Below are 26793 nucleotides of genomic sequence, written 5' to 3' on the forward strand. Positions count from 1 at the left end.
AGCCGGCCATCAATAGTCTCCACCAGGAGGAGGCGGTGAATGGGTTGACTAGGAACCCAGTGGAGCTTGGCAAAGGACACGTCCATAAAATTGCTGGTGGATCCTGAGTCCAGCATGGCGGGTACTTGTAGGGTCCCCCTTCCGGGGACTGTCAGTGCGATCAACACGGTCAGATGCTTGGGCGGTGAGGAACTGAGGTGGCAGGCCCCTTGAACCATGAGGTTGCCCCGGCTCAGGGGCCTGTGAAGGCCGGGGCATGGCCGTTTCCCGAGGCAGGGGCTGTGGGTCGTTTTGCAGAACATTGGGCTGCAAAATGTCCCGGGGCCCCGCAATACAGGCAGAGACCCTGTTGCCGGCATCGCAGCTTTTCGGCCGCAGAGAGACGTGGCCGAGCCCCTCCCAGCTGCATCGGTTCTGCCGGGGGTGTAGGGTCCTTGCCGACAGGCTCCAAGGGCCCAGCCACTGGGGCTGATGCTCTGTAGACTGGCCGGGGTCGGTTGGCAGCACGCCTGCTTTCCAGCCTCCCGTCAATCTGGAGACACAGGCATATGAGGGCTTGCAGGATTCCAGGGCGCTCCACCCTAGCTAGCTCATCCAGGAGCTCATCCGACAGCCCCTCCTGAAACTGGTCCATGAGAGCGGCTTTGTTCCAGCCCAGGGTTTGTTGCAATAGACGAAAGTCTGTTACATATTCCCCCAAGGGGCGTCGGACTTGCCGCAGCCTGCGTATCCGGCAGTTGGCTGTGGCAGATTGGACTGGGTCCTCGAACATAGCCTTCAGTTCTCCGGTGAAGGCGGCGAGGTCATTGAGCACGGGGCTCCGCTCGAGGAGCAGGGGCGTGGCCCATCTAGCTGCCGCCCCGGTGCAGAGGTTAATCAAGAATCCCACCCGGGTCTTATCATCTGGGAAGGCCTCTGGGCGTAACTCCATGAAGAGCTGAGCCTGGGCCAAGAAGACTGAGAGCTGGTCGGAAGCCCCAGTAAATTTCTCTGGGAGAGTCACAGGGCACTTGGCTCTCCCTGTAGGGAGAGGGGGTGGGGCTGCTGCTAGCTGGGTTTGCAAGCCTTGGACGGCCAACAGCAGCTGGTCTATTTGTGAGCGCAGGAGCAAGTTTTCCTGCTGGAGTTGCTCCATGGTCAGCACTTCCCCCACTCCTTTGTTGCCTGCTTTGTTTGGGCTGACTGCAAACTGTCAGCTCTACACTGCATCAGCAGTGTCAGGGGGAGCTGGAAATTCCTGGGTCTTTGGCAGGGAAGGAAAGTCCTTAGCCAGCAGTCGGGTTGTAAATCTGCCAGGCCTATCCGAAGAGTACTTGCCGAGTCAGAAGTCCAGAAGCGAGGTCAGTGGAGGTCCGGGATCAATTGCCAAGGAGGTCAGTCAAAGAGATGCTGCAGGGAAACTAGGTCTACACAAAGCCACGCCTGATGTTGCAGTCAGCAACAAGCTGCAGCCAAGGTGTGCCTTATAAAGAGCAGGATGGACAGCAGCTGTGAGCCCTCAGAGTTTGGGCCTTAAGGAGACAGGCCTGCCTCTCTTCTGCCTGACCTTCTGCTGTCTACGTTCTGCAGGTGAGGGGGGAGTATCCTGTTCACTGTCTGTGTCTGGCTGCAGGGCCTCTGCTGTCCCTGGGGTGCTCTGCAGCTGAGGGGCAGAAGGAGCTGGATTCTCAGGAGGCTCCTCCGTGTCTCCTGCTGCTCCTGGGTCTGCTGCTGTTACTCCCGAGTCGTCCTCATCGGAGGAGTCCTCTGACGGGGCCATGATACATTACTGCATCTTGTGGGAGCAAATTCCATAGTTTAACTATGCGCTGAGTAAAGAAGTACTTCCTTTTGTCTGTCCTGAATCTTCCAACATTCAGCTTCTTTGAATGTCCACGAGTTCTAGTATTATGAGAGAGGGAGAAGAACTTTTCTCTATCCACTTTCTCAATGCCATGCATAATTTTATACACTTCTATCATGTCTCCTCTGACCCGCCTTTTCTCTAAACTAAAAAGCCCCAAATGCTGCAACCTTTCCTCGTAAGGGACTCGCTCCATCCCCTTGATCATTCTGGTTGCCCTCTTCTGAACCTTTTCCAACTCTAGAATATCCTTTTTGAGATGAGGTGACCAGAACTGTACACAGTATTCCAAATGCGGCCGCACCATAGATTTATACAACGGCATTATGATATCGGCTGTTTTATTTTCAATACCTTTCCTAATTATCGCTAGCATGGAATTTGCCTTTTTCACAGCTGCCGCACACTGGGTCGACATTTTCATCGTGCTGTCCACTACAACGCCGAGGTCTCTCTCCTGGTCGGTCACCGAAAGTTCAGACCCCATGAGCGTATATGTGAAATTCAGATTTTTTGCTCCAATATGCATAATTTTACACTTGTTTATATTGAATTGCATTTGCCATTTTTCTGCCCATTCACTCAGTTTGGAGAGATCTTTTTGGAGCTCTTCACAATCCCTTTTTGTTTTAACAACCCTGAACAATTTAGTGTCATCAGCAAACTTGGCCACTTCACTGCTCACTCCTAATTCTAGGTCATTAATGAACAAGTTGAAAAGTACAGGTCCCAATACCGATCCTTGAGGGACTCCACTTTCTACAGCCCTCCATTGGGAGAACTGTCCGTTTATTCCTACTCTCTGCTTTCTGCTTCTTAACCAATTCCTTATCCACAAGAGGACCTCTCCTCTTATTCCATGACTGCTAAGCTTCCTCAGAAGTCTTTGGTGAGGTACCTTGTCAAATGCTTTTTGAAAGTCTAAGTACACTATGTCCACTGGATCACCTCTATCTATATGCTTGTTGACACTCTCAAAGAATTCTAATAGGTTACTGAGACAGGACTTTCCCTTGCAGAAGCCATGCTGGCTCTGCTTCAGCAAGGCTTGTTCTTCTATGTGCTTAGTTAATCTAGCTTTAATAATACTTTCTACCAGTTTTCCAGGGACAGAAGTTAAGCTAACTGGCCTGTAATTTCCGGGATCCCCTCTGGATCCCTTTTTGAAGATTGGCGTTACATTTGCCATTTTCCAGTCCTCAGGCACAGAGGAGGACCTGAGGGACAAGTTACATATTTTAGTTAGCAGATCAGCAATTTCACATTTGAGTTCTTTGAGAACTCTCGGGTGGATGCCATCTGGGCCCGGTGATTTGTCAGTTTTTATATTGTCCATTAAGCCTAGAACTTCCTCTCTCGTTACCACTATTTGTCTCAGTTCCTCAGAATCCCTTCCTGCAAATGTTAGTTCAGGTTCAGGGATCTGCCCTATATCTTCCACTGTGAAGACAGATGCAAAGAATTCATTTAGCTTCTCTGCAATCTCCTTATCGTTCTTTAGTACACCTTTGACTCCCTTATCATCCAAGGGTCCAATTGTCTCCCTAGATGGTCTCCTGCTTTGAATGTATTTATAGAATTTTTTGTTGTTGGTTTTTATGTTCTTAGCAATGTGCTCCTCAAATTCTTTTTTAGCATCCCTTATTGTCTTCTTGCATTTCTTTTGCCAGAGTTTGTGTTCTTTTTTATTTTCTTCATTTGGACAGCACTTTCATTTTCTGAAGGAAGACTTTTTGCCTCTAAGAGCTTCCTTGACTTTGCTCGTTAACCATGCTGGCATCTTCTTCGCCCTGGCGGTACCTTTTCTGATCTGCGGTATGCACTCCAGTTGAGCTTCTAATATAGTGTTTTTAAACAACTTCCTTTTTTTTTTTTTCAATAATTTTTATTCAGATTTTCATAAAACATACAAGACAAAATCATAAAACATTCAAAGACAAAAAACAAAATCAAAAATAGTTAAACAAAAAGAAAAAAAAGAAAAAAAAACAAAACAAAAATAAAAAATAAAGAGTAAAATATTGACTTCCCATTTGTCAAAGATCAAATCAGTTATAAGTCTATAATATATAACAATCCTGTCTCTTAAGTCATATTATAAAATCACTTTCCTCCAGTAGTTATCTTACTTAATCATCAAATCTCATAAACATTACTTTATTCTTTCCACAAAAAGTCAAAGAGAGGTTTCAATTCTTTAAGAAATATATCTATCAATTTTTTTTTCCAGATAAGCATATCGATTAATCCATCTCATTACTAATTATGATAATCTTATTGTCATAACCATAGTCAAAATAAACATTTCAATTAATCCATCACATCAGAATCTGTTAGGTTCAGTAATTTCAGTAGCCATTGTTCTATTATCCCTATTAGTTCCATTTTCCATCTTCCATCTTCAGTAGTCTTGTTAAGTCCAATAATTTCAGTATCCAATCTTCCATTATCAGTATTCCATAATAATCTTGCTGTCAAAGCCATAGTCATATAGTAAGAGTCTGATGGGAATTACCTCTATCCCAAATATTTTCTTGCCATCCATTCTGAATAGGTTGCTGAAATACTGCTGTAAAATCATATCTCTGTTCTTTTTTTCAAAATACACTGGGTCATCTCTTGAAAGTTTTTCCATTGTCACATGGCTGCAGTTAATTCCATAGATTTTCTCTATATTGGGCTCCATCACATCATTCCAGTCCAGAAGATTATCCATGCCATTGATAACTTTATCTCTAGAATCTTCATTAATTTCTTCAGAGATAACATTGAGTTCCAAACAATAGATTTTATTTCTAAAGTCCATAGACTCCAAATCTTGTTCCTGTTCCACGTTTGTTCCAATCTCCGGGATCTCCTCTCTCACAGGGACCCCTGTTCCAGTCTCCAGGGTCTCCTCTCTCACAGGGACCCCTGTTCCAGTCTCCAGGGTATCCTCTCTCACAAGGACCCCTATGTCTTTAATCTCCTGTGTCTCCAAACAATAAATTTTGTTTCTAAAGTCCATAGACTCCAAATCTTTTTCCTGTTCCACGTTTGTTCCAATCTCCGGGGTCTCCTCTCTCACAGGGACCCCTTCCAGGGTCACCTCTCTCACAGGGACCCCTATATCTTTAATCTCCTGCTTCATTTTACTCAATTCAATTTTCAGCTCCTTACAACCCTGTCGCAGGGTTTTTAAACAACTTCCAAGCATTTTCGAGTGATGTGACCCTCTGGACTTTGTTTTTCAGCTTTCTTTTTACCAATCCCCTCATTTTTGTGAAGTTTCCTCTTTTGAAGTCAAATGTGACCGTGTTGGATTTTCTTGGCAATTGGCCAGTTACATGTACGTTTAATTTAATAGCACTGTGGTCACTGCTCCCAATCGGTTCGACAACACTTACATCTCGCACCAGGTCCCGGTCCCCACTGAGGATTAAGTCCAGGGTTGCCGTCCCTCTGGTCGGTTCCATGACCAACTGGTCTAGGGAACAGTCATTTAGAATATCTAGAAACTTTGCTTCTTTGTCATGACTGGAACACATATGCGGCCAGTCTATGTCCGGGTAGTTGAAGTCACCCATTACTACCACCTTTCCTAGTTTGGATGCTTCCTCAATTTCATATCTCATCTCCAGGTCTCCCTGAGCATTTTGATCAGGGGGACGATAGATCGTTCCCAGTATTAAGTCCCTCCTGGGGCATGGTATCACCACCCACAACGATTCTGTGGAGGAGTCTGCCTCTTTGGGGGTTTCCAGCTTGCTGGATTCAATGCCTTCTTTCACGTATAGAGCGACTCCGCCACCAATACGTCCTTCCCTGTCCTTCCGATATAGTTTATATCCAGGGATAACCGTATCCACTGGTTTTCTCCATTCTACCAGGTCTCCGTTATGCTCACTATATCAATGCTCTCCTCTAAGACCAAGCACTCCAGTTCTCCCATCTTGGTTCGGAGGCTCCTAGCATTAGCGTACAGGCACTTGTAAGCAGTGTCTCTCTTCAAGTGTCTTTGGCACTTGTGGTTTGGCCTGTGGTAATTTTGCTCTTATGAATTTATATCCTGTGCCCCTGCTCTCACAATGCCTACTTCTAGGCCTACCCCTTTTAAAATTTCATCATTTCTTTGGTTTTTATCCCAGGGGGGAGGTTTATTCCAAACCGGACCTTTCTCAGCTCCTGTCAGGTTTCCCCCCCTCAGTCAGTTTAAAAGCTGCTCTGCTACCTTTTTAATTTTAAGTGCCAGCAGTCTGGTTCCATTCTGGTTCAAGTGGAGCCCGTCCCTTTTGTACAGGCCCGGCTTGTCCCAAAATGTTCCCCAGTGCCTAACAAATCTAAACCCTTCCACCCGACACCATCGTCTCATCCACGCATTGAGACTGCAAAGCTGGGCCTGTCTGGCTGGTCCTGCGCGTGGAACCGGTAGCATTTCAGAGAAAGCCACCTTGGAGGTCCTGGCTTTCAGCATCCTACCTAGCAACCTAAATTTTGCTTCCAGGACCTCACGGCTGCATTTCCCCATGTCGTTGGTGCCAACGTGCACCACGACCACTGACTCCTCCCCAGCACTGTCTAGCAAACTATCTAAATGACGGGCAATATCCGCAACCTTCGCACCAGGCAGGCAAAACACCTTGCGGTCTACACGCCCATCACACACCCCACTGTCTATGTTCCTAATGATCGAATCACCCACTACAAGGATCCCTCCACCCCCTGGAGATATATCCTCGGCACAAGAGGATAGCTGCTCATCCCCCAAGGAATGGGTCCCTTCTAAGGGATCATTTCCCTCTTCCTCAGCTGGATGCTCTCCTTCCCTGAGACCATCGTTCTCCATGATAGCAGGAGAGCTATCATCGCTGGAGTGGGACACAGCTATAACGTCCCTGAAGGCCTCCTCCACACACCTCTCTGCCTCTCTCAGTTTTTCCAGGTCTGCCACCTTGGCCTCAAGGAAATGAAGTCGTTCTTCATTTGGAAGAATTTGGAAGGCATCAGATTTGCGTACCTTGCTTTATAGTTTTGAGGTGAAAGACCACATCTCCTGGAGGAAGAGGCTGTACCTCAATGCTTGTAATAGCCTGCCTATTCTTATTTATTTATTTTATTTATTTTATTTATATCCCGCCTTTCCACCCAGCAGGAATAAGGATGTCATAGTATCAAGCTCATAAGAATATAGTATATCGCCTTAACCCAGGCCACAACATAATATGCCATCCTGCTTTTAATCAAGCTTTTAATCTTCTTCAAAACTGCCTCTCTGAGATTTCCAACTCCAGCTGGTATCTATTCATCTGTACACTGAGCTATGGCTGTATATTGAGCTATGGTTATAATGTTCCACCCTGGACACAGTAATGCTAGACAGACTTCAGCACAATGACAACTTGTGTTTGGTATGTTAACTTTCACATAAAACTTTAGTCCCCATCTTTGCCTCCAGGAGAAAAATCTTGCACTCAAGGGATCTGGGCACATTTCTTATTTCACTCACACATATACAGACAGTGCCAGAATGACCTGCAAATCACAGGACACAATAATGACCTATTGTGCCATATACAAGATGTTTGACCTCCCTGACAAATGTTTTTCCCACGGTTCTTTATGGAGAAAAGCAGGTCTTTAAAATGAATGTTTTCACATTTGAGAGATTGTGATTATAGGCTTTGACATGTTTATTTGTACTAAATTCAGATTTCATTTCAAGCCAGGTTTTTTTTGTTCCTTCTTAAAACTTTAGTCATAGAAAGTTTTTTATTTAAAAAGTGATTTTTAAATACACACCATCTTGCTTACAAAAACCGCAAGAGCTGCACTGATGAATTATGGTTTGGAGGATCACCAACAAACCACCAGTGCAAGTGATCTTTTCTCCCCTTCCATCCTCTTTGGGGAAGGACCGCAACTCAAACAACAGAACACATGATTTGCACCCAGAAGGACCCAGGTTGAATCCCTGGCGTCTCCGCAAAGGAGTGAGAATGTCCCCCATTTGAAACACTGGAGACAGTGTAGAGACAATACTGAGCTAGATGGACTGATTCCTATATTCCCTTTCATGCCTGACTTTTTTTTCCAGTCACACTATCTTGTGACATCTGAATTTGTAAACTATATAACTGAAGCAATCCCTCCAAACATAGAGGAGGGAAGAAGCGCTCAAGCCCAGAATGTATTTTTGGAGGTTGAATTCAGTGCATGCTACTGGGAAGGGAGGGGTCATATCTGCTTCTTCTACACAGAACTTGCTCATGATAATTAGGTGGGGAAAGCCAGATTTAACACAGTCTGGTGATTCTCTTCCCTCCCACCTCATCATAAATACATTCTACAAACCTGATTTATTGTCAACTATATTTATACCCCTCTTCTTCTCTACAGCATACATGGTTCTTCTTCTTTCTCTTTTATCTTTACAACCAGGTAGGTTAGGCAGAGAGATAGTGACTGGTCCAGGGTCACCCAGTGATCTTCATGGCTAAGTGGGAATTTGAATCTGGGTTTGCCCACCCTTAGTCCAAAGGGGATCCCAGGGAATGGAGTAATAATCGAACTATTGCCTTAATATCCCATGCAAGTAATGCTCAAGATTCTACAACAAAGGCTCTTACCATATATGGAGCGAGAAATGCCAAACGTCCAAGCAGCATTCAGAAAGGTAAGAGGCACCAGAGATCATATCGCAAACATACGTTGGATAATGGAACAGACCAAGGAATTTCAGAAGGAAATCAGCCTGTGCTTTATAGATTACAGCAAAGCCTTGTGTAGATCATGAAAAATTATGGAATGCCTTAAAAGAAATGGGGGTGCCACAGCATCTGATTGTCCTGATGCGCAACCTATACTTTGGACAAAAGGCTACTGTAAGGACAGAATATGGAGAAACTGGCTGGTTTGCCATTGGAAAGGGTGTAAGACAGGGGTGTATTTTATCACCCTATTTGTTTAATCTATACGCAGAACATATCATATGGAAAGCAGGATTGGACCAAGATGAAGGAGGTGTGAAAATTGGAGGGAGAAATATCTATAATTTAAGATATGCAGATGATACCATACTACTAGTAGAAACGAGTAATGATTTAAAATGAATGCTGATAAAAGTTAAAGAGGAAAGCACAAAAGCAGAATTACAGCTGAACGACAAGAAGACTAAAGTAATGACAACAGAAGAGTTATGTAACTTTAAAGTTGACAATGAGGACACTGAACTTGTCAAGGATTATCAATGCCCTGGCACAGTCGTTAACTGAAATGGAGACAATAGTCAAGAAATCAGAAGAAGGCTAGGACTAGGGAGGGCAGCTATGAGAGAACTAGAAAAGGTCTGCAAATGCAAAGATGTATCACTGAACACTAAAGTCAGGATCATTCAGACCATGGTATTCTCAATCTCTATGTATGGACGTGAAAGTTGGACAGTGAAAAAAGTGGATAAGAGAAAAATCAGCTCATTTGAAATGTGATGTTGGAGGAGAGCTTTGCACATACTATGGACTGTGAAAAAAATAATAATTGGATGTTAGAACAAATTAAACCAGAACTATCAATAGAAGCTAAAATGATGAAACTGAGGTTATCATACTTTGGACACATCATGAGAAGACATGATTCACTAGAAAAGATAATAATGCTGGGAAAAACAGAAGGGAGTAGAAAAAGAGGAAGACCAAACAAGAGATGGATTGATTCCATAAAGGAAGCCACAGACCTGAACTTACAAGATCTGAACAGGGTGATTCACAACATATTCTATTGGAAGTCGCTGATTCATAGGGTCGCCATATGTTGTAATCAACTTGAAGGCACATAACAACAAGTCCAGCTTTCTACTGCTACACCACACTGGCTCTCTACACCCTCATACTGAGAGACAAATAACTCTGAAGGCAAGGCTGGTAGTTCCTGTTTGTCTAGTCCAGTGTTGATATTTTAGAGTATGTAAGCAAATTACATTTTTGCCAAGATTTACCATCCATAGCAAGTCACCAGGGCCAGCGCCAGGCATGACTGGACCCTTGGGCACCAACCTGGCTAGGGCCCACGGTGCTTTATGGCCAAATGCCCCCATCCGATAAGGCGGCGCAAGGCTTAAATAAGCCCACCCATTCCACCCACCTGTTGCATCAGTGTGCATGCCCAGCACACTGCATGCACACTGCTCCCATCAACCCCTTGGGGTGCCCCCGCCACCATCTTGGGTGATGGCAGGCATGTGCATGAAGGGCATGCGTGTTGATGCACTGACGTGACAAGTAGGTGGGGCAGGCAGGCTTATTTAAGCCCTGCACCACCTATATCATGGGGGCTAGGGGTCCTGGGAGCTCCCGCTTTCCAGTTTGCGGTAGTGTTGGGTCTCTGAGTCCTGCAACCCAATGCTGCTGCATATCAACAAGCAGGAGCTTCATCCTACCACCCTAAGAAGAGCCCCTCAAGGGCCCCTCTGGTTTGCAAGGGCCCTTGGCCAGGGCGCAACCTAGCCACCCACTGGTGCCAGGCATGAAAGTAACCATGCATCACAGAGGAAGTCTTCATTATCAGTCCACGTTGTTCTAAGCCTGTAACCCCTTTTCATGCCTGAATGGAAGAATTCAGAAAGTTCCCAACTTCCCTCTCAGATTTAAATATCCAGCACTTTCTAAGTGGGGGATTTTACATAAGCAGAATTATTATTATTATTATTAAATTCAGAGAGTAACAAAGAAAGGCTTCATATTTCAGCATTTTTATGTGCTGCAGCTCTTTCTATGGGCAGCATCTTAAGCCACAGCATTGTTGACTTTTCAGTTGTAGGCTGCATGTTAATTTCATTCCTTACTCAGTTGGGATAAGTGGCAAATTGTTCTGTTCTGCTAACCATTTAAGGTTTTAAGACCTTGCTGCTGCCCTGCCACCTTTAGTCCCATCTAAGCTACTTCCGAGAATATGAATTCACATTCTTCCTGAATTTTGGTTCATGGGAGCATGTCTTCACATTTGAAGAATTCAAGGGAATTTCATGCTGAAAAAACGAGCAAAAAGGATTCAGATGCACCCCCAAAAATACCAGAAGCAAATCGGCAAAACCTAGGTCTACTTGCAGATCAAACGTTTCATACTTTACACAGCAACAAATCCAGGTTTTTCCGGCAATGTACATCCAACCATACACACTCAAAGAGATGGATGAGACACAGCAAATCCTGGACCTCTGACAAGTATATTGGTATGATGCACAGTTTTCCAAACACCCATTTGTCACATTCACACTTTATGTTTTTTTTAGGTGTGCACCCAACACATTGTATGAGAAGAGGCCCAATGGTTATGCAGAGAATCCTGCAGAGTCAGCATGTCCATATCAGATTCCAGTGTGGATCATACTCTTCCGTCCAACGTTATGATTTTCATTACAAGAGAAAGTTGAGCTCCCAGAAAAAAACCATCAAGATCTAGTTAAGCATTGTTACAGAGAAAGTGCAGGAACTTTTGGATTCCACCCCTGACAGTAGTTCATGCCTTCCGATTAATGTGCAGATACAAGACAAAGGAGCAGGGTTTGGGAGCATTTTGGGCTTCCCATTGGCATCTGGTTGGCCACTGTGAGAACAGGCTGCTGGACTACATAGGCCATTGGCCTGATCCAGCAAAGGCTCTTCTTGTGTTAACCTTTTTCTGCCTGAAGGAAGTATTCCGTTGTGGGGAACTTTATGGGGACCACATGCCAGTAGTGGGCATGGCCAACAGCAAAAGTGAGTGCATCTGTCGTGTCCAGGTTGGGGCTCAGGAACCAGACCAATTGGTGAAAGCAATTCAGTTTTTATTAAAGTAATATCCAGGCAAAGATTGCGCCGTCTCATGAACTTCAAATATAAAACATAACCTGCGACATAGAAGAGTTGACAGAACAAGGAATCACTATTCCCCCCGTCCCTTAAGAAGGGGGCAATCGAGCACGAATTCTCTCACTCCGCCTCAAAGTGCCCTCATCCATACCCCGCCTCTCCCCCTTCTTTTGCTGCCTCTTTTGCTGTCTCCTTGTACGTGGTGAAGGGGGTGCCAATGCCCCCTTCTGAGAAATCTGACTCAGGTATGGGGGAAAGCGGGGGGGCAATGCTTAAACCATCTGGCTGCTTCTCCTTGCTTCTCCCTGGATCAGGAGGGGGTTGGATTCCCCCTTGCCCTCCCTACTTCTCCAAGCCCAGAGGGGGAGGAGGCATGGGAAGCTCACGGTAGGAATCTATGTCTGTTGGACATTCAAGGTCCTCGCTCCCAGACAGTTCTATCTCGGAGATTCCCTCCCCCTCTTCTGCTTCTTCTTCACACGGCTCTGGCCAAATGACCCCCTCCCTCTCCTCATCTTCTGAAACATCAGGGCCCCAATCCTGCATCCTGACACCATCCCCTCTCTCATGCTGTGCTTCCCCCCAACTTGTTGGCTTGGGACAATGAGGGAACCGTTGATGAAAGTCTCTTACTAAGTCCGGGGCATGGACATCGCACTCATTTTCCCATGATCTGTCAGCTGGCCCATAACCTTTCCAGTGAATCAAATACTGTAGTTTGTTACGTTTTCTCCTGGAGTCCAGAATCTCTGCCACTTCGAACTCAGTTTGCTCATCCACTATTAACGGCGCTCCTGGAGATTCCACAGGTCTTAACTCACTGGGAGGGGCTGCTTTCGTTAACAAGGAGCGATGAAACACAGGATGTATTTTAAAAGTATCTGGCAACTTCAGACGATAAGCCACTGGGTTGATTTGCGCCTCTATTTCAAAGGGGCCCACTCTCTTATCCTGCAGCTTCCTGAATTTGCCCGGCATCTGGAAGAAGCGAGTAGACAACCATACCTTGTCTCCTATCTGAAGGGGGGTCCCCTCCCGTCGATGTTGATCAGCAACTTGTTTATATTCCATTTTGGCCTCATCTAATTGTTGTTTCAATACCTGCTGCACCACCTGAAGCTCCTGCAGAAATTCCCCTGCAGCCGGTACAGGCATACTCCTTGTACTGCTGGGGAAAGCTTTGGGGTGGAATCCATAGTTAGCAAAGAAAGGTGTTTGTCCAGTACTGGTATGCAAGGAGTTATTATAAGCCAATTCTGCAAAATGCAAATAGGAAACCCAGTCAGTCTGTTGATAAGACACATAACAGCGTAAATACCTTTCTAAAACCGCATTAAGTCTCTCCGTCAGCCCGTTGTCTGGGGGTGATGAGCTGAAGAAAGTTTTAACTCCGTCTGCAGCTGTTTCCAAACAGCCCTCCAAAATTTAGCTGTGAACTGAGTTCCCCGATCCGAGACTAGGCTATTGGGCAATCCATGCAGTCGGTAAATTTCCTTTATAAACAATTTTGCTGTTTCTCTAGCTTCTAAGGCTCCTGAGCAAGGGAGGAAATGTGCCATCTTGGTCAATGAATCCACTATGACCAATATAGCTGTCATTCCTTGTGACTTCGGTAAATCAGTTATAAAATCCATGGATAGGTCCTTCCAAGGTTCACTCAGCGTTGGTAAAGGTTCCAACAACCCTACAGGTTTTCCCGTGTCTGTATTTGTCCACATACAGACAGAGCATGATTTTACATAGTTCTCAATGTCTCGGCGCATTTGGGGCCACCAAAAATCCTTAGCTACATTTTGAATGGTCTTAAAAATGCCAAAGTGCCCAGCTGTAATACAGTCATGACAATGACGCAAAATTCTGAGTCTTAGGTCCCCCTCTGGCACATATCTGGCAGCTTTAAACCAAAGCAGTCCATCCTTCCAATGGAAATTTACTTCTGAATCCGGGTCCTGTTCCATTTCCTGGATATATTGTTGCATGCATGGATCCCTCTGCTGTGCCATCCTGAGCTCCTCTTCCCATGAAGGCTGGCATAATCCCAACATCAGCTTTTCTGACAGGACAATGTACTGGGGAGGGCTGCAAACTTCATCTCCTTTATATTGCGGTTGTCTGGATAGAGCATCTGCTCTCTGATTTTTTGCATGAGCATGGTAAGTAATCCTGAAGTTAAACCTGGCAAAAAACTGCGACCAACGTATCTTTCTCTGGTTCAACTTCCGAGCTGTTTGCAGACTTTCCAAGTTCTTATGATCAGAATGTACTTCTATCTGATGCTGGGCTCCCTCTAAATACTGTCTCCAATTCTCAAATGAGTCTTTGATGGCTAACAGCTCTTTTTCCCACACTGTATAATTTCTTTCGGCATCCTTTAGTTTTCTGGAGAAATATGCACAAGGATACAATTCCTTCCCATCCACGTCTGATTGCAAAAGGATCCCCCCCTATGGCTACGTCTGAAGCATCCGCTTCCACGATGAAAGGGCGGGTAGGGTCAGCAAAACGCAAAATAGGCTCAGATGCGAATTTCCTTTTCAGTTCCCCGAAAGCTCTCGCTGCGTTCTCTGTCCATTGAAACTTTCCTTTTCCCCTTAAACAGTCCATAAGGGGAGCTGTTAGCTTGGAAAAGCCTGGGATAAATTTTCTGTAGTAGTTGGCAAATCCCAGAAAACATTGTACGTCCTTCTTGGTGGTTGGCTGGCCCCAATCCAATACACAACTCACTTTTCCTGGGTCCATCTCTACTCCTCCTGCTGAGATTCGGTATCCAAGGAAGTCCAAAGATGACAAGTCAAACCCACATTTCTCTAACTTGGCATACAAGTGGTTCTCTCTCAGTCTTTTCAACACAGTTTTCATGTGTTGATCATGTTCTTCCTGGCTCTTTGAAAACACCAGAATATCATCCAGATAACAAATCACGTACTGATCCAAGAGGTCTCTAAACACTTCGTTCATAAACTTCTGAAACACGCCAGGAGCCCCACATAGCCCAAAAGGCATCACCAAGTATTTGAATTGACCATAAGAGGTGTTGAACCCGGTCTTCCATTCATCCCCCTTTTTCATTCGAATCAGATTATACGCCCCTCTTAAGTCCAATTTCGTGAAGATTGTTGCAGAACGCAGTCGGTCTAACAACTCCGGAATCGGGGCAGTGGGTAACTGTTAGGGATGGTAATTTGATTTAAGGCGCGGTAATCATTACAGGGTCTGAGTTCCCCTCCTTTCTTCTTCACGAACAGCAAGGGGGCCCCTGCGGGGGATTGTGAGGGACGGATAAATCCTCGCTTCAGGTTTTTGTCCAAAAACTCTCTCAGAGCTGCTCTCTCTGGCTCTGTAAGGGAGTAAATTCTTCCAGCTGGAATGCTTGCTCCTGGCACTAAATCAATAGCACAGTCATAAGGGCGATGAGGGGGCAATGACTCTGCTTCCTTTTCGTTAAACACATCTTCAAAATCCACATATTTCGAGGGAAGTACCACTTCCTTGACCTCTTGCACAGCTCCTGCCAGGGCTTTTACGGTTATCTCTGGCTCACAGTTCTCATGACAGTACTGAGAAGTGAACCATACAACCGCATCCTTCCAGGCTATTTTTGGGTCATGCTTTGCTAGCCAGGGCATTCCCAGAATCACATCAAAGTTCGAGAGATCTGAAACATACAAGGAAATGAGCTCTTTGTGCCCAGGAATTTCTAGCTTTAATTCCTCTGTGGCTCGAGTCACTCCACCCGACTTCAATGGTCTGCCATCAATAGTTTCAACTGACAAGGGGGTTTCCAATTTCCATTGGGAGATTCGGTGACATTTTGCCAACTTTGCATCAATGAAATTGGTAGAGGCTCCACTGTCAATCAGTGCTGTAGAGTTGAACATTACTCCTCTGGAAGTTGTAATCCGAATGGGTAGCACCAGTACCCCTTTTGAAGGGGGCTGTGCTACTGGAGGCCCTTTGTACACAGCAGCCCCCAGCCCTCCGGCCTGCACAAGAGCTGGGTACTTTAGTTTTCCGACGGCCCTGTTTTATCTCCTTTAAGCTCGCATTCCCTAGCGATGTGGCCCGGCTTTGAACAGTAAAAACAGAGACATTCCCGACAACGCCTTTCTTTTTCCTCCTCCGATAACTTCGGCCGAGCCCCTCCCGACCCTGCTCCCATGTTACCTGACACCCCGGGAGTCGGAGGGATTTTACTGCGAGAGGCTGAAGCTGAGTATCTCTGTACATCCTGTTTCCTCTCCAGGCGCCTTCCTTCCAACCAGTGATCGATTTGCAGGCACAGCCAAATCAGCCCAGGCAGATCACTTGGGTGTGTAGTTCTGGCCAGATCATCCAAGATCTCGGCATTCAGTCCACTTCGGTACATAAACATCAGGGCTAAGTCATTATAACCAGTTTCCTGGGCCAGAATTTTAAAGGCATTGGTATACTCTGAAACAGTTCCTTTCCCTTGTTTCAAAGTGCTCAATTGCCTCGCCACAGTCTCCACTCTTTGGGGGTCCTGAAACATCTCGGTCATGGCTTGCATAAATCCTCGATATCTTCCTAGGATGGCATCCTTTCTGACCAGATAGGGAGTGACAAGATAAAAGTGTGAAGCATTCACTAGAAGCACAAATAGGAGGTCAAAGACCAGAATGCTGAAAAAATGTAGCTTTATTCTGTGCACAGAGGCACCATTGATTTCTTGTATATAAATTTTTTTGTGTGTAAAATATGTTAAAGCCCAACGCGTTTCAGCTTGTGCAGTCAAGCCTTCATCAGGGGCTAAAATACAAAATATTGAACAGTTCCAGAGATGAATGTGTGTCTTTAAGTTGTTAGTAAGTTTTTTAAAAAAAATATTCAATATTTTGTATTTTAGCCCCTGATGAAGGCTTGACTGCACAAGCTGAAACGCGTTGGGCTTTAACATATTTTACACACAAAAAAAAATTATATACAAGAAATCAATGGTCCCTCTGTGCACAGAATAAAGCTACATTTTTTCAGCATTCTGGTCTTTGACCTCCTATTTGTGCTTGCAGATAGGGAGTGACCCACTTGGCAGCTTCCCCTTCCAATAGACTGATCACGAAACCCACTTTGGCCGCATCACTAGGAAATTCTGCATACCTAATGTCCAGGTACATTTCACATTGAGCCACGAAGGTGGAGAGTTGCTCACTCTGTCCCGCATACTTAGGTGGCAATCCAATCGGGATCTTAACCACAGCGGCTGAAGGGGTTGTCCGCATTTGAGCTATCGTGGATTTCAAAGTTTGGTTGTCAGTTTTCAATGCCCTTACTGACGCCAACAAGGTTTGGACATCTGCCTGCAAATCTGCAACATTAGTCCTCAGCTGTCGCACTTCCTCCGCCTCAGAAGTGGGCTTTGTCCCCCCTGCTGCTCCCTGTTCCATCTTGTCACGTTCAAGTGGCAGAAGCATCGAGGGTTGGGTAGGTGGTTCTGTCAAACTGTCGTGTCCAGGTTGGGGCTCAGGAACCAGACCAATTGGTGAAAGCAATTCAGTTTTTATTAAAGTAGTATCCAGGCAAAGACTGCGCCGTCTCATGAACTTCAAATACAAAACATAACCTGCGACATAGAAGATAGTTGACAGAACAAGGAATCACTATTCCCCCCGTCCCTTAAGAAGGGGGCAATCGAGCGCGAAATCTCTCACTCCGCCTCAAAGTGCCCTCATCCATACCCCACCTCTCCCCCTTCTTTTGCTGCCTCTTTTGCTGTCTCCTTGTACGTGGTGAAGGGGGTGCCAATGCCCCCTTCTGAGAAATCTGACTCAGGTATGGGGGAAAGCGGGGGGGCAATGCTTAAACCATCTGGCTGCTTCTCCTTGCTTCTCCCTGGATCAGGAGGGGGTTGGATTCCCCCTTGCCCTCCCTTCTTCTCCAACTTCTCCAAGCCCAGAGGGGGAGGAGGCGTGGGAAGCTCACGGTAGGAATCTATGTCTGTTGGACATTCAAGGTCCTCGCTCCCAGACAGTTCTATCTCAGAGATTCCCTCCCCCTCTTCTGCTTCTTCTTCACACGGCTCTGGCCAAATGACCCCCTCCCTCTCCTCATCTTCTGAAACATCAGGGCCCCAATCCTGCATCCTGACAGCATCAATGGATGAGGCCCTTATCTTTTTACAGTTGAGTACACTCCAGCTGCACAAAATTCAGAGCTTTCAACACACGCATAAAACACATCTTTCCTTCCAGGTTCCCCACCCTGGTCTAGGAGAAATGTTCGCCATACCACAGCTGCAAGCAGCGGTAGTAACTAATGACAGGCTTGATCTGATAAAGACTGACAGTAATTCAGCATTGTCGCATCTTTCCATATTGCATATGAAAGCACAAATATAAAGAGCACACATCCTTCTTTTTATAGGAGGAGATGAAAAGTGGATGTTAAAAGTTTCATGATGAAGCAGTTTTCCAGACAGGGTATCAAAATTCTCTTTCGAAACAATAAAATGAAGTTCTCTAACATGGCAGTTAGTATGATAGTTAAGAGACTGAACTGTAAAACGAGACACCCACACATTACATGGCAATGTCTAACCCTTATCTCAAAACAAGGATCAGGGATTGCTTAAGACCTTTATATTATTGTTAGTTCATTATACTTTTATGTCATCATCCCCTTAGAAAAGTCAGACTACCTTACAAAGGGTTCACAATGGCTTCTCATGCAGGCACTGATTTTAGGTTAATGCCTCTTTAGCTTCCCTTTTGCCACAGAATTAGGTACTCCAAGACTATTTATTGGGCCATCAGCTATTCAGAAAGTTATAAATAATATCTGTATTCAACTAGAGTGAGGCAAGCTGCTTGCCTCAAGGGGGTTTATTCCAACCAATCGATGTATCATCTTGAATTGCTGACACTGTTGTTTCCAAGACTTTTCCCTTAATCATGTGAACACTTGATAAATCTTCCACATTTTGAACCAATTTGCACCTAGCCTGGAAAGTGAACTTTTCACTCCAAGTTTAAGAGCCAAGGAACTGCCCATCTTCTCTCAGAAGATGGATTATACTGCTCTACCACATGTATGTCTATGCCAAGAAAAGTGTAATAATGGGTACTAGAAATGATCGATTGCATCAGTTATTCAAACTGTTAAAAAACTAAATTATTAACTTGGTTCCTTTCCTCATAAATTTAAACTGTTCACATTCTCTCTTTTTTTTACTGAATCACCTATTGTTTTTGTTGCTGGTCAAGGTTCAGAAGACAAGTTGTACAAAAGAAATTAATAGGAGTGAGGATTCTATTTCTGCTGAGAAAAATACTGACAAAGTGCACAATCCTGGAGCCAGGAACTGGTGCACATGACTAACCCCTAAGACATCAATGGACCTAGAAAAGAGGTGATGGGCACAGGCATTCCTCAGCACAACTCTGATGCAGATTAGACAGAGACAGTGACTAGTGTAAGACCACCCAGTGAGATTCATGGTTGAGCAAGCAAGCTTTGAGCCCAACACTCCCCAGGCCTTGCCCAAGGCTCTCTCTACACTGCACTCTCCCCCCCGCCACCTGTATGTACATTAACTCAATTGCCTACAAACAAAAAAGCATACAGATTAGCACTAAAAAAAATCCCACAGAATAGAGAAACAATTTTTGCTATCCAAATGGATTCCTTAAGGCATATACACATTTGAAAGGAGGAGAAAACACTCCTGACATTTCAATGACTCCAGCTGCATAATCTTTATATGTGGGTGGCTCTATGTGGGTGAAACAATAAAAAGAAGTAGAAGAGGGAAAAATCTTAAGAACTCATTAAATATCTTGCTTTCAGGAACTTATTTCCTGTATGTGAAAGACACCTGCCTAAAATAAACTTTGGAAAATAAACAGAAGTATTTTCAACATGAGTTATGGTTTTACACAGCCGAAGTCTTCACACTAAGCAAGCTTACTAGCCAAAAAGAAGGCAGAAGTGCAAGGTCGGGGTGCTGGTCAATTGATCAGTCCCAAACATCAGTTAACTAGTCATCTGAATTCAGTCAAATATTGTTATATACCAAATATAGCCAAGCACACCCTCATTTCAGTGACAGCACATATTTTTTCATTAAAATTGGATAGCAAGGACAGGAGTAAGACCCCCTTGTTCATGCCCCTGCATGCTTTAGGGCTATACATGAGCACAGCCCTCACTAAGGAAAAGGTCCTCCAACTCTCCTCCAAAAGGTTTCTACCCGGTAAAGCCACATGGGCAATTTTCTCCCACTGGCTAAGTAGTTCAACCACGGCAATCCCAAATCATTGCTATCGCCCAGGGTTCCAGAGGTAGCATAACAAACCATAGAATCACAGAATAGTAGAATTAGAAGGGGCCTGTGAGGCCATCAAGTCCAACCCCCTGCTCAGTGCAGGAATCCAAGTTAAAGACATGTGGCTGTAGTTTAGTGGTAGAGCATTATTACTATTATTTTAATGTGTGTGGCACTTTTCTATATCAATATGCTCAAAGTGGTTCACAACAGAACAAAAATGCAAATCACTTCATCAATACTAAATCAATTCAAAGCATAAAAATCGAACAAACAATTCAAGTTGATTACATGAACATCATAATATTTTGTTGTTGTTATGTGCCTTCAAGTCAATTACGACTTATGGCGACCCTATGAATCAGAGACTTCCAAGAGCATCTGTCATGAACCACCCTGTTCAGATCTTGTAAGTTCAAGTCTGTGGCTTGCTTATATGGAATCAAACCATCTCTTGTTTGGCCTTCCTCTTTTTCTACTCCCTTCTGTTTCCCCCAGCATTATTGTCTTTTCTAGTGAATCATGTCTTCTCATGATGTGTCCAAAGTACGATAACCTCAGTTTCATCATTTTAGCTTCTAGTGATAGTTCTGGTTTAATTTGTTCTAACACCCAATTATTTGTCTTTTTCACAGTCCATGGTATCCGCAAAGCTCTCCTCTCCCCTGTCTAAATCCAGCTTGAACATCAGGCAGTTCTCACTGCATATATGGTAAGAGCCTTTGTTGTAGAATCTTGAGCATTACTTTACTTGCATGGGATATTAAGGCAATAGTGTGATAATTACGGCATTCCCTGGGACCCCTTTTCTTTGGAATTGGGATGTATATTGAACACTTCCAGTCTGTGGGCCGTTGTTTTATTTTCCATATTTGTTGACAAATTTTTGTCAAAATTTGGACAGATTCAGTCTCAGTAGCTTGTAGCAACTCTATTGGTATGCCATCTGCTCCTGGTGATTTGTTTCTTCCAAGTATTTTAAGAGCAACTTTCACCTCATATTCTAAAATTTCTGGTTCTTTATCATACGGTTCCTCTGTGAATGTATCTGTCATCCTTGCATCTCTTTTACATAGTTCTTCAGTGTATTGCTTCCATCTTCCTTTTATTTCATCTCGGTCAGTCAGTGTGTTCCCCTGTTGATTATTCAACATCCCTTCTCTTGGTTTTCCCTTTCATTTCTCTAATCTTTTGGAATAGGGCTCTTGTCCTACCTTTTTTATTATCCTCTTCTATTTCTATACAATAACTATAGTAATAGTTCTCTTTGTCCCTATGTACTAGTCACTCTATTAGTGCATTTCTTTCTTTAATCATTTTAAGTTTCATCAGTGATCCATTGAAGTTTTTCTCTCTTTTTAACTAGAGGTATTGTCTTTTTGCATTCTTCCCTGATAATGTCTCTGACTTCACTCCATAGTTCTTCTGGTTCTCTGTCAACTAAGTTTAAAGCCTCAAATATGTTCCTTATTTGATCTTTATATTCTTCTGGGATGTTATTTAAATTGTATTTTGGCTTTATGATTGCTTTGTTGTTCTTCTTTAGCTTAACTCTGATCTTTGATATGACCAGTTCATGATCTGTACTGCAGTCTGTTCCTGGTCTTGTTTACACAGGAAGTATGGAACTTCTCCACTTCTGAATACCTTTTACCACAAATACCATATGAATAGACTATCCAAAATACAACATGAGATAGTGCTGGAAGATGAGACCCTCAGGTCAGATGGTACTCAGTGAGCTACAGGGGAAGAACAACGGACAAGTACGAGTAGCTCTGTGACTAATTACACCACTGGGTCAAAGCCGAAAAGAAGCCCAGAGGCTGATGCGCACAGATGCAAAATGCGAGTCCAGAGTTGTACGATATACACCATAAGAACATGGAATGTGAGAAGCACGAACCAGGGAAAGTTAGAAATTGTCATGCAACAAATGGAACGTATCAACATTACAATACTTGGTATGAGTGAATTAAAATGGATGGGAATGGGACGTTTTCAACCAGGCAACTTCAAAATATTTTATGCAGGAAATGAGAAATTAAGAAGAAACAGGGTTGCTCTAATAGTGAGAAGTGATGTAGCAAAAGCAATTAGGAGCTACAACGCAAGGTCTGAGCGAGTGATATCAATGAGATTTAATGGGAAACCTATCAACATAACCAACATCCAAGTCTATGCTCCAACAGCAAACACAGAGGAAGAGGAAATGGAGAGATTATACACAGAAGTACAGGATCACACACCAAAGAACTGATCACACACCAAAGCAGGATTTTCTGATAATCATGCAGGACTGGAATGCAAAAGTAGGGAACAGAGAAAAATTAGAATTGTGGGGAAATGGGGCTTAGGAGATAAGCAGGAGAAAGACTTACAGTAGGGCCCCGCTTTTCGGCACTCCACTTTTCTGTGTTCCACTAATATGGCGGCCCAGCGGGGCTATCACCTGTAGTGCAGGAAGCTCCAGCCGCCACGCTCCAGCTGACAGCGATCAGCTGTAGTGTGGAAAGCTGGCGCGCTACAGCTGATCTCTGTCAGCTGGAGCGTGGCAGCTGGAGCTCCCTGCGCTACAGCTGGTTGCACACTACTGCTGATCAGCTGATTACTGTCAGCTGGAGTGCGGTGGCTGGAGCTCCCTGCACTACAGCTGATTGCGCGCTACAGCTGATCACTGTGAGCTGGAGCGCTGTGGCTGGAATACAGCAGGGCCCCACTTTCCGGCGGTTTTCGCTTTTCAGCAGGGCCTGGAACGTAACCTGCTGTATGTATGTGGCCCTACTGTACTGAATTCTGTGAAGCCAATAATTTGTTTCTTGCAAACATATTTTGAGCAACTGAAAAGATGACTGTACAAATGGTCAATATAGGAATCAAATCGATTATATAATTGGGTTTTTTTCTACTATTCGAATACATTAATGCTTTAACAGGGCTGAGCAATATTGACGAGTCAAACTGTCAACTTAAAGAAATGTACCCAAATAGCAATTATCAACACACTCTCATTATTTATTTATTATTTGTTTTATTTACGAGATTTATATCCTGCCCTTCCTCCCATAAGAGGAGCTCTTCGGTTGGAAAGGATTTTTAAGGTTATATAAAATCCACCTGCAGATCAGATCACATTGCTGCGGACTAAAGCAAATGAGTCATGATGTAAAGATTGCTACCCAACCTGAATTAAAGTATTATTGCCGCCGCCCCCTAATTCCCATTTTACACTAATTGGTTAGAATAAGAGTGGCTCCTGAGTGAACTTATTACTTATTTCATTTATTCATTCATTCAATCAATCAATTTATATCCCACCCTACCTCCTGAAGTGCTCCATGGTGTCAAACATGTTAATAGTAAAAAAATTAAAAAAATATATCTAAAAACAGTTAAAATATTCTAAATATATACTGCCTTTCTACCAAGGTGCTCAAAGTGGTTTATAATTTAAAAACAAATAAATGATATAAAATATAGAGTGACAAGAGTCCTTTCAGGCCAACGCAGAGCTGATGGCACAAGATCCCTGGCCTGGCTCTCCTGCAGATCTTAAGCAGCCCCAGGGAATGTTGTTGTAGGGCTGCCCTAGAAATTCTCCCAAGCCATGGATGGTTCTTATCAGGAGTCAACAGACTGAGGCTCCCCAACCTGCTCTTCCTCGCTTCTGCCTCTTGTACTACATTCAGCTATAGGCACAAAACATTTCTGTAGCCACTTAGCATATACGGCTATTTACCATAAAATAGGCCATAATCTAAGTGGGAATTTTCTGAAATAAAATAACCTTGTTCAGCAGGGAAGAATTAGATTGTGTCCCGATCTGTTCAAAGAGTTTCGTCTTTTTCTTTAAAATTATCCTACCTAGTTTCAACATACTCAACTTCCTCTAGCAGAACTTATATATTCAGGAGACAGGTAGAAACCCTAATCTTTCTAGCAACTGCTTACCCCAATCTTCTACCATAAAATGAAAAAACATATATACACTCCAAGGTCTCTGGCTGTGGCACGAGGTCAATCTGTGACTCTGGAAAAGTAGAAGATCCTTCTCCTCCCCAGCCACAAGTCCTCTACACTTGGCAAATGTTTCTGGATCTGGGTTAAAAAATACAAATAATGGTATTTTCAGCCAAAATGTATGAATTTCTGCATTTGTGTGAAACAATTTTACACGAGTTTAATTTAAAATAAAATTTATTTTTCCGCAGCATTGTTGATAAATGCAGAAACACACATTTTCCATCACACCTGAGGGGGTGGGAAACTACCAGTGCATAAGAACATAAGAAGAGCCTGCTGGATCAGGCCAGTGGCCCATCTAGTCCAGCATCCTGTTCTCACAGTGGCCAACCAGGTGCATGTAGTGCATGATCTGTTGGGTATGGAAATGAATTACATTATCTATTAACACTAAATAAAATGCATTTAGCATTAAGAGGCCAACACACACAAAGTCCAGAGGCCATGGAGTCATCTACCATAGCTAATCATGAGCCAACAATCTACATTTCAGCTGACGAAGGTAGATCAAAATGATCTGATTTCGTGACTATTACTGCTCAGTGATCCCTGACTAATTTTCTCCACCACAACACAGATGAGAAATTCTGCTCTATGCAACCCAAGCAGGAAGACACATTCTCCCGGCTCTGTGGCCTGCAGACAACCGTGGGTTTCCTAGGTAAGCCATTCAACTCCTTGCAATTTACATCTTAAAGCTTTTGAATTACTTGATAGCAGGAAGAACACTTAGGAATTCTATGAAATGGTTTTGTCTGCAATCCTCCTATGCTAAAAGCACATGGGTTTCACTGACAATTAAACAGGATTAATAGACAGAGTGTCTGAGGGTCAATCAGTAGCGGCCAGTGCAACAGCACTGGTGGGGCTCATTGCTTCCCTGGCTTCCTAACACCGTGAGACAGAGCAATGAATGCATATTTTTCCCCTTTGCAGAGTAGGCTAGTTTCTACACATACACATCCCTCTATCCTGGTAAGCAAGAGTCATTATCACACTTCAAGGATACATTATAGCCAAACACAAACACTCGAGTTCGAAGGCAGACCAGTGAGGGATGTGCCCATCTCACAAATTACTTAAAATCAAAAGGATTTAAATCTGTTTGATTAAATAGACTGAAGGCTGCAGCCCTACTCAAAATCCAGCAAGTTATCAAAACCACTTCCATTATATATTAAATGTGCATTCACTTTTGCTGTATATTGGGGGGGGGGGGGAACAAGTGGTAAGCCCAATGCATATTTGCACAAAACCAGCAAGAGAAACCAGTAAAGACAAAGATAGGAGCCCTTATTGTGGCTATATGATGTAAATAGCTGTGAATTTACAACATTGGCAAATATTTGCAAACACTAGCACCACTTAAAGTTTCTGGCTTTTTGTGGTGATAGCAACAGGCAGAAAGGAATATAACCTTGCTTTCATTTGAACACAGGAAGCTGCCTTATACAGAGACAGACCATTAGTCCATCAAGCTGAGCACTGTCTCCAGTGACTGGTAATGGTTATAGGACGCTGGGCTCAATGTCCTGTAGGACCCTGCAGAGTTGCGTTGCGGAACGGAGAGTATTGAGCGAGCTTATGTGTGTGTGTGTTTGAATCTTTGCTAAGATTCTACCTTCCCTGCAAATTAGTCAGAAAGAGACTTTAAGCTTTAAAATAAGAAATAACTACTTTATTCTGGAAGTACATACATGGTAGGAAAGAGTCCTATATCTAGCTAACTAGCTAAGTTGGAGCAGCAAGCACTGTGCCCAGTGCTCGCCCTTATGCTGGAGGAGAGGGAAAGACAAAGGAAAGGAGGGAAGGAACTGGGATCAACATCCTCTGCATATCAGTCTAGCAGGAAGGGAGAGACAGCAGGAGATCAAAGGGATAGGTATAGCCTAGCAACCAAGAGGTCTCCTCTCTAGCTACCCTTTTTAACCCCATGCAGCCTCAACCCACAAGTTGGAGTTGAACCTCATACATTCCAACAATGGTTGACCAGGATTTTAGTCACAATTCTCTCCCAGCCCTGCCTGGTGATGCCAGGGATCTTCTGCATGCCAATCAGGCATTCTACCACTGAGCTACAACCTTCCTCCAAGAAAAAGTTCTATCAAGACCAGAAGTCCCATGTCATATATTTGATTCTTACTGGATTCATTTAAGAACTGATTCCAACAAGCCCCTCTGGTTCACTTATGCCCAAAGTCGGCTTAATTTAGATCTTCAATCTACACTAGATTTCTTGTTGAATGTTTTGAAGTTAACCATGGGGAGCGGGCTGAGGAGGAGACGTATTGCAACAGAGGCATTGCATTTTGCCTTTCAGGAAGAAGGGGGACTTCTGAGAATTTGCCTCTCGTACCACTTTAAGAGTCACGGCTTCCCACAAAGAATCCTGGGAACTGTAGTTCATTAAGGATGCTGGGAATTGAAGCTCTGTGAGGAGTCTCTCCTAAGAACACTCAGCACCCTTAATGAACGACAGGGTTGTATTTAAAAGTATACCGAAAAGTGTACAACAACAAAACAGTATGTAAAACCAAATGACATTATTCTACAAATCAACAACCATCCCTAACATTTATTCCTTTGCTTTTGTGTGTGCCAAACAAACAAAAATGACTTAGGCCCCAAATATCTGAGAGACCACCTCCTTCCCTACAGACCCTCTTGGATGTTGAGATCAGCAGAAGGGTCCCTTTTGGTGGTTCCGCCACCCTCAGAAGCTCAGGGGTAGTCCAGGAGAGGGCATTCTCTGCAGCAGTCCCTAAGTTGTGGAATCCCCTCCCTACAGAGGTGCATCTTGCACCTTCACTGTACAGCTTTTGTTGTAT

At 44.0% G+C, this 26793-nt stretch overlaps 1 protein-coding gene across 2 annotated transcripts in view; it reads right to left on the minus strand.

The window, feature by feature from the left end:
* Positions 1-26793, minus strand: part of ARHGAP42 (Rho GTPase activating protein 42) — a 261972-nt gene that overhangs the window by 184933 nt on the left and 50246 nt on the right. The window contains exon 1 of one of the 2 annotated variants that reach the window (XM_061628765.1): positions 23894-23971. The exons of the other annotated variant lie outside the window; for it this stretch is intronic. Coding sequence (XP_061484749.1) covers positions 23894-23924 — 31 coding nt within the window. The 5' untranslated portion in view covers positions 23925-23971. Of the gene's footprint in view, positions 1-23893; positions 23972-26793 lie in introns of those variants that run through there. 2 annotated transcript variants of the gene reach the window in all.

Source organism: Rhineura floridana, chromosome 5 (assembly GCF_030035675.1).
Source record: "Rhineura floridana isolate rRhiFlo1 chromosome 5, rRhiFlo1.hap2, whole genome shotgun sequence".
NCBI classification, from domain to species: Eukaryota; Metazoa; Chordata; class Lepidosauria; order Squamata; family Rhineuridae; genus Rhineura; species Rhineura floridana.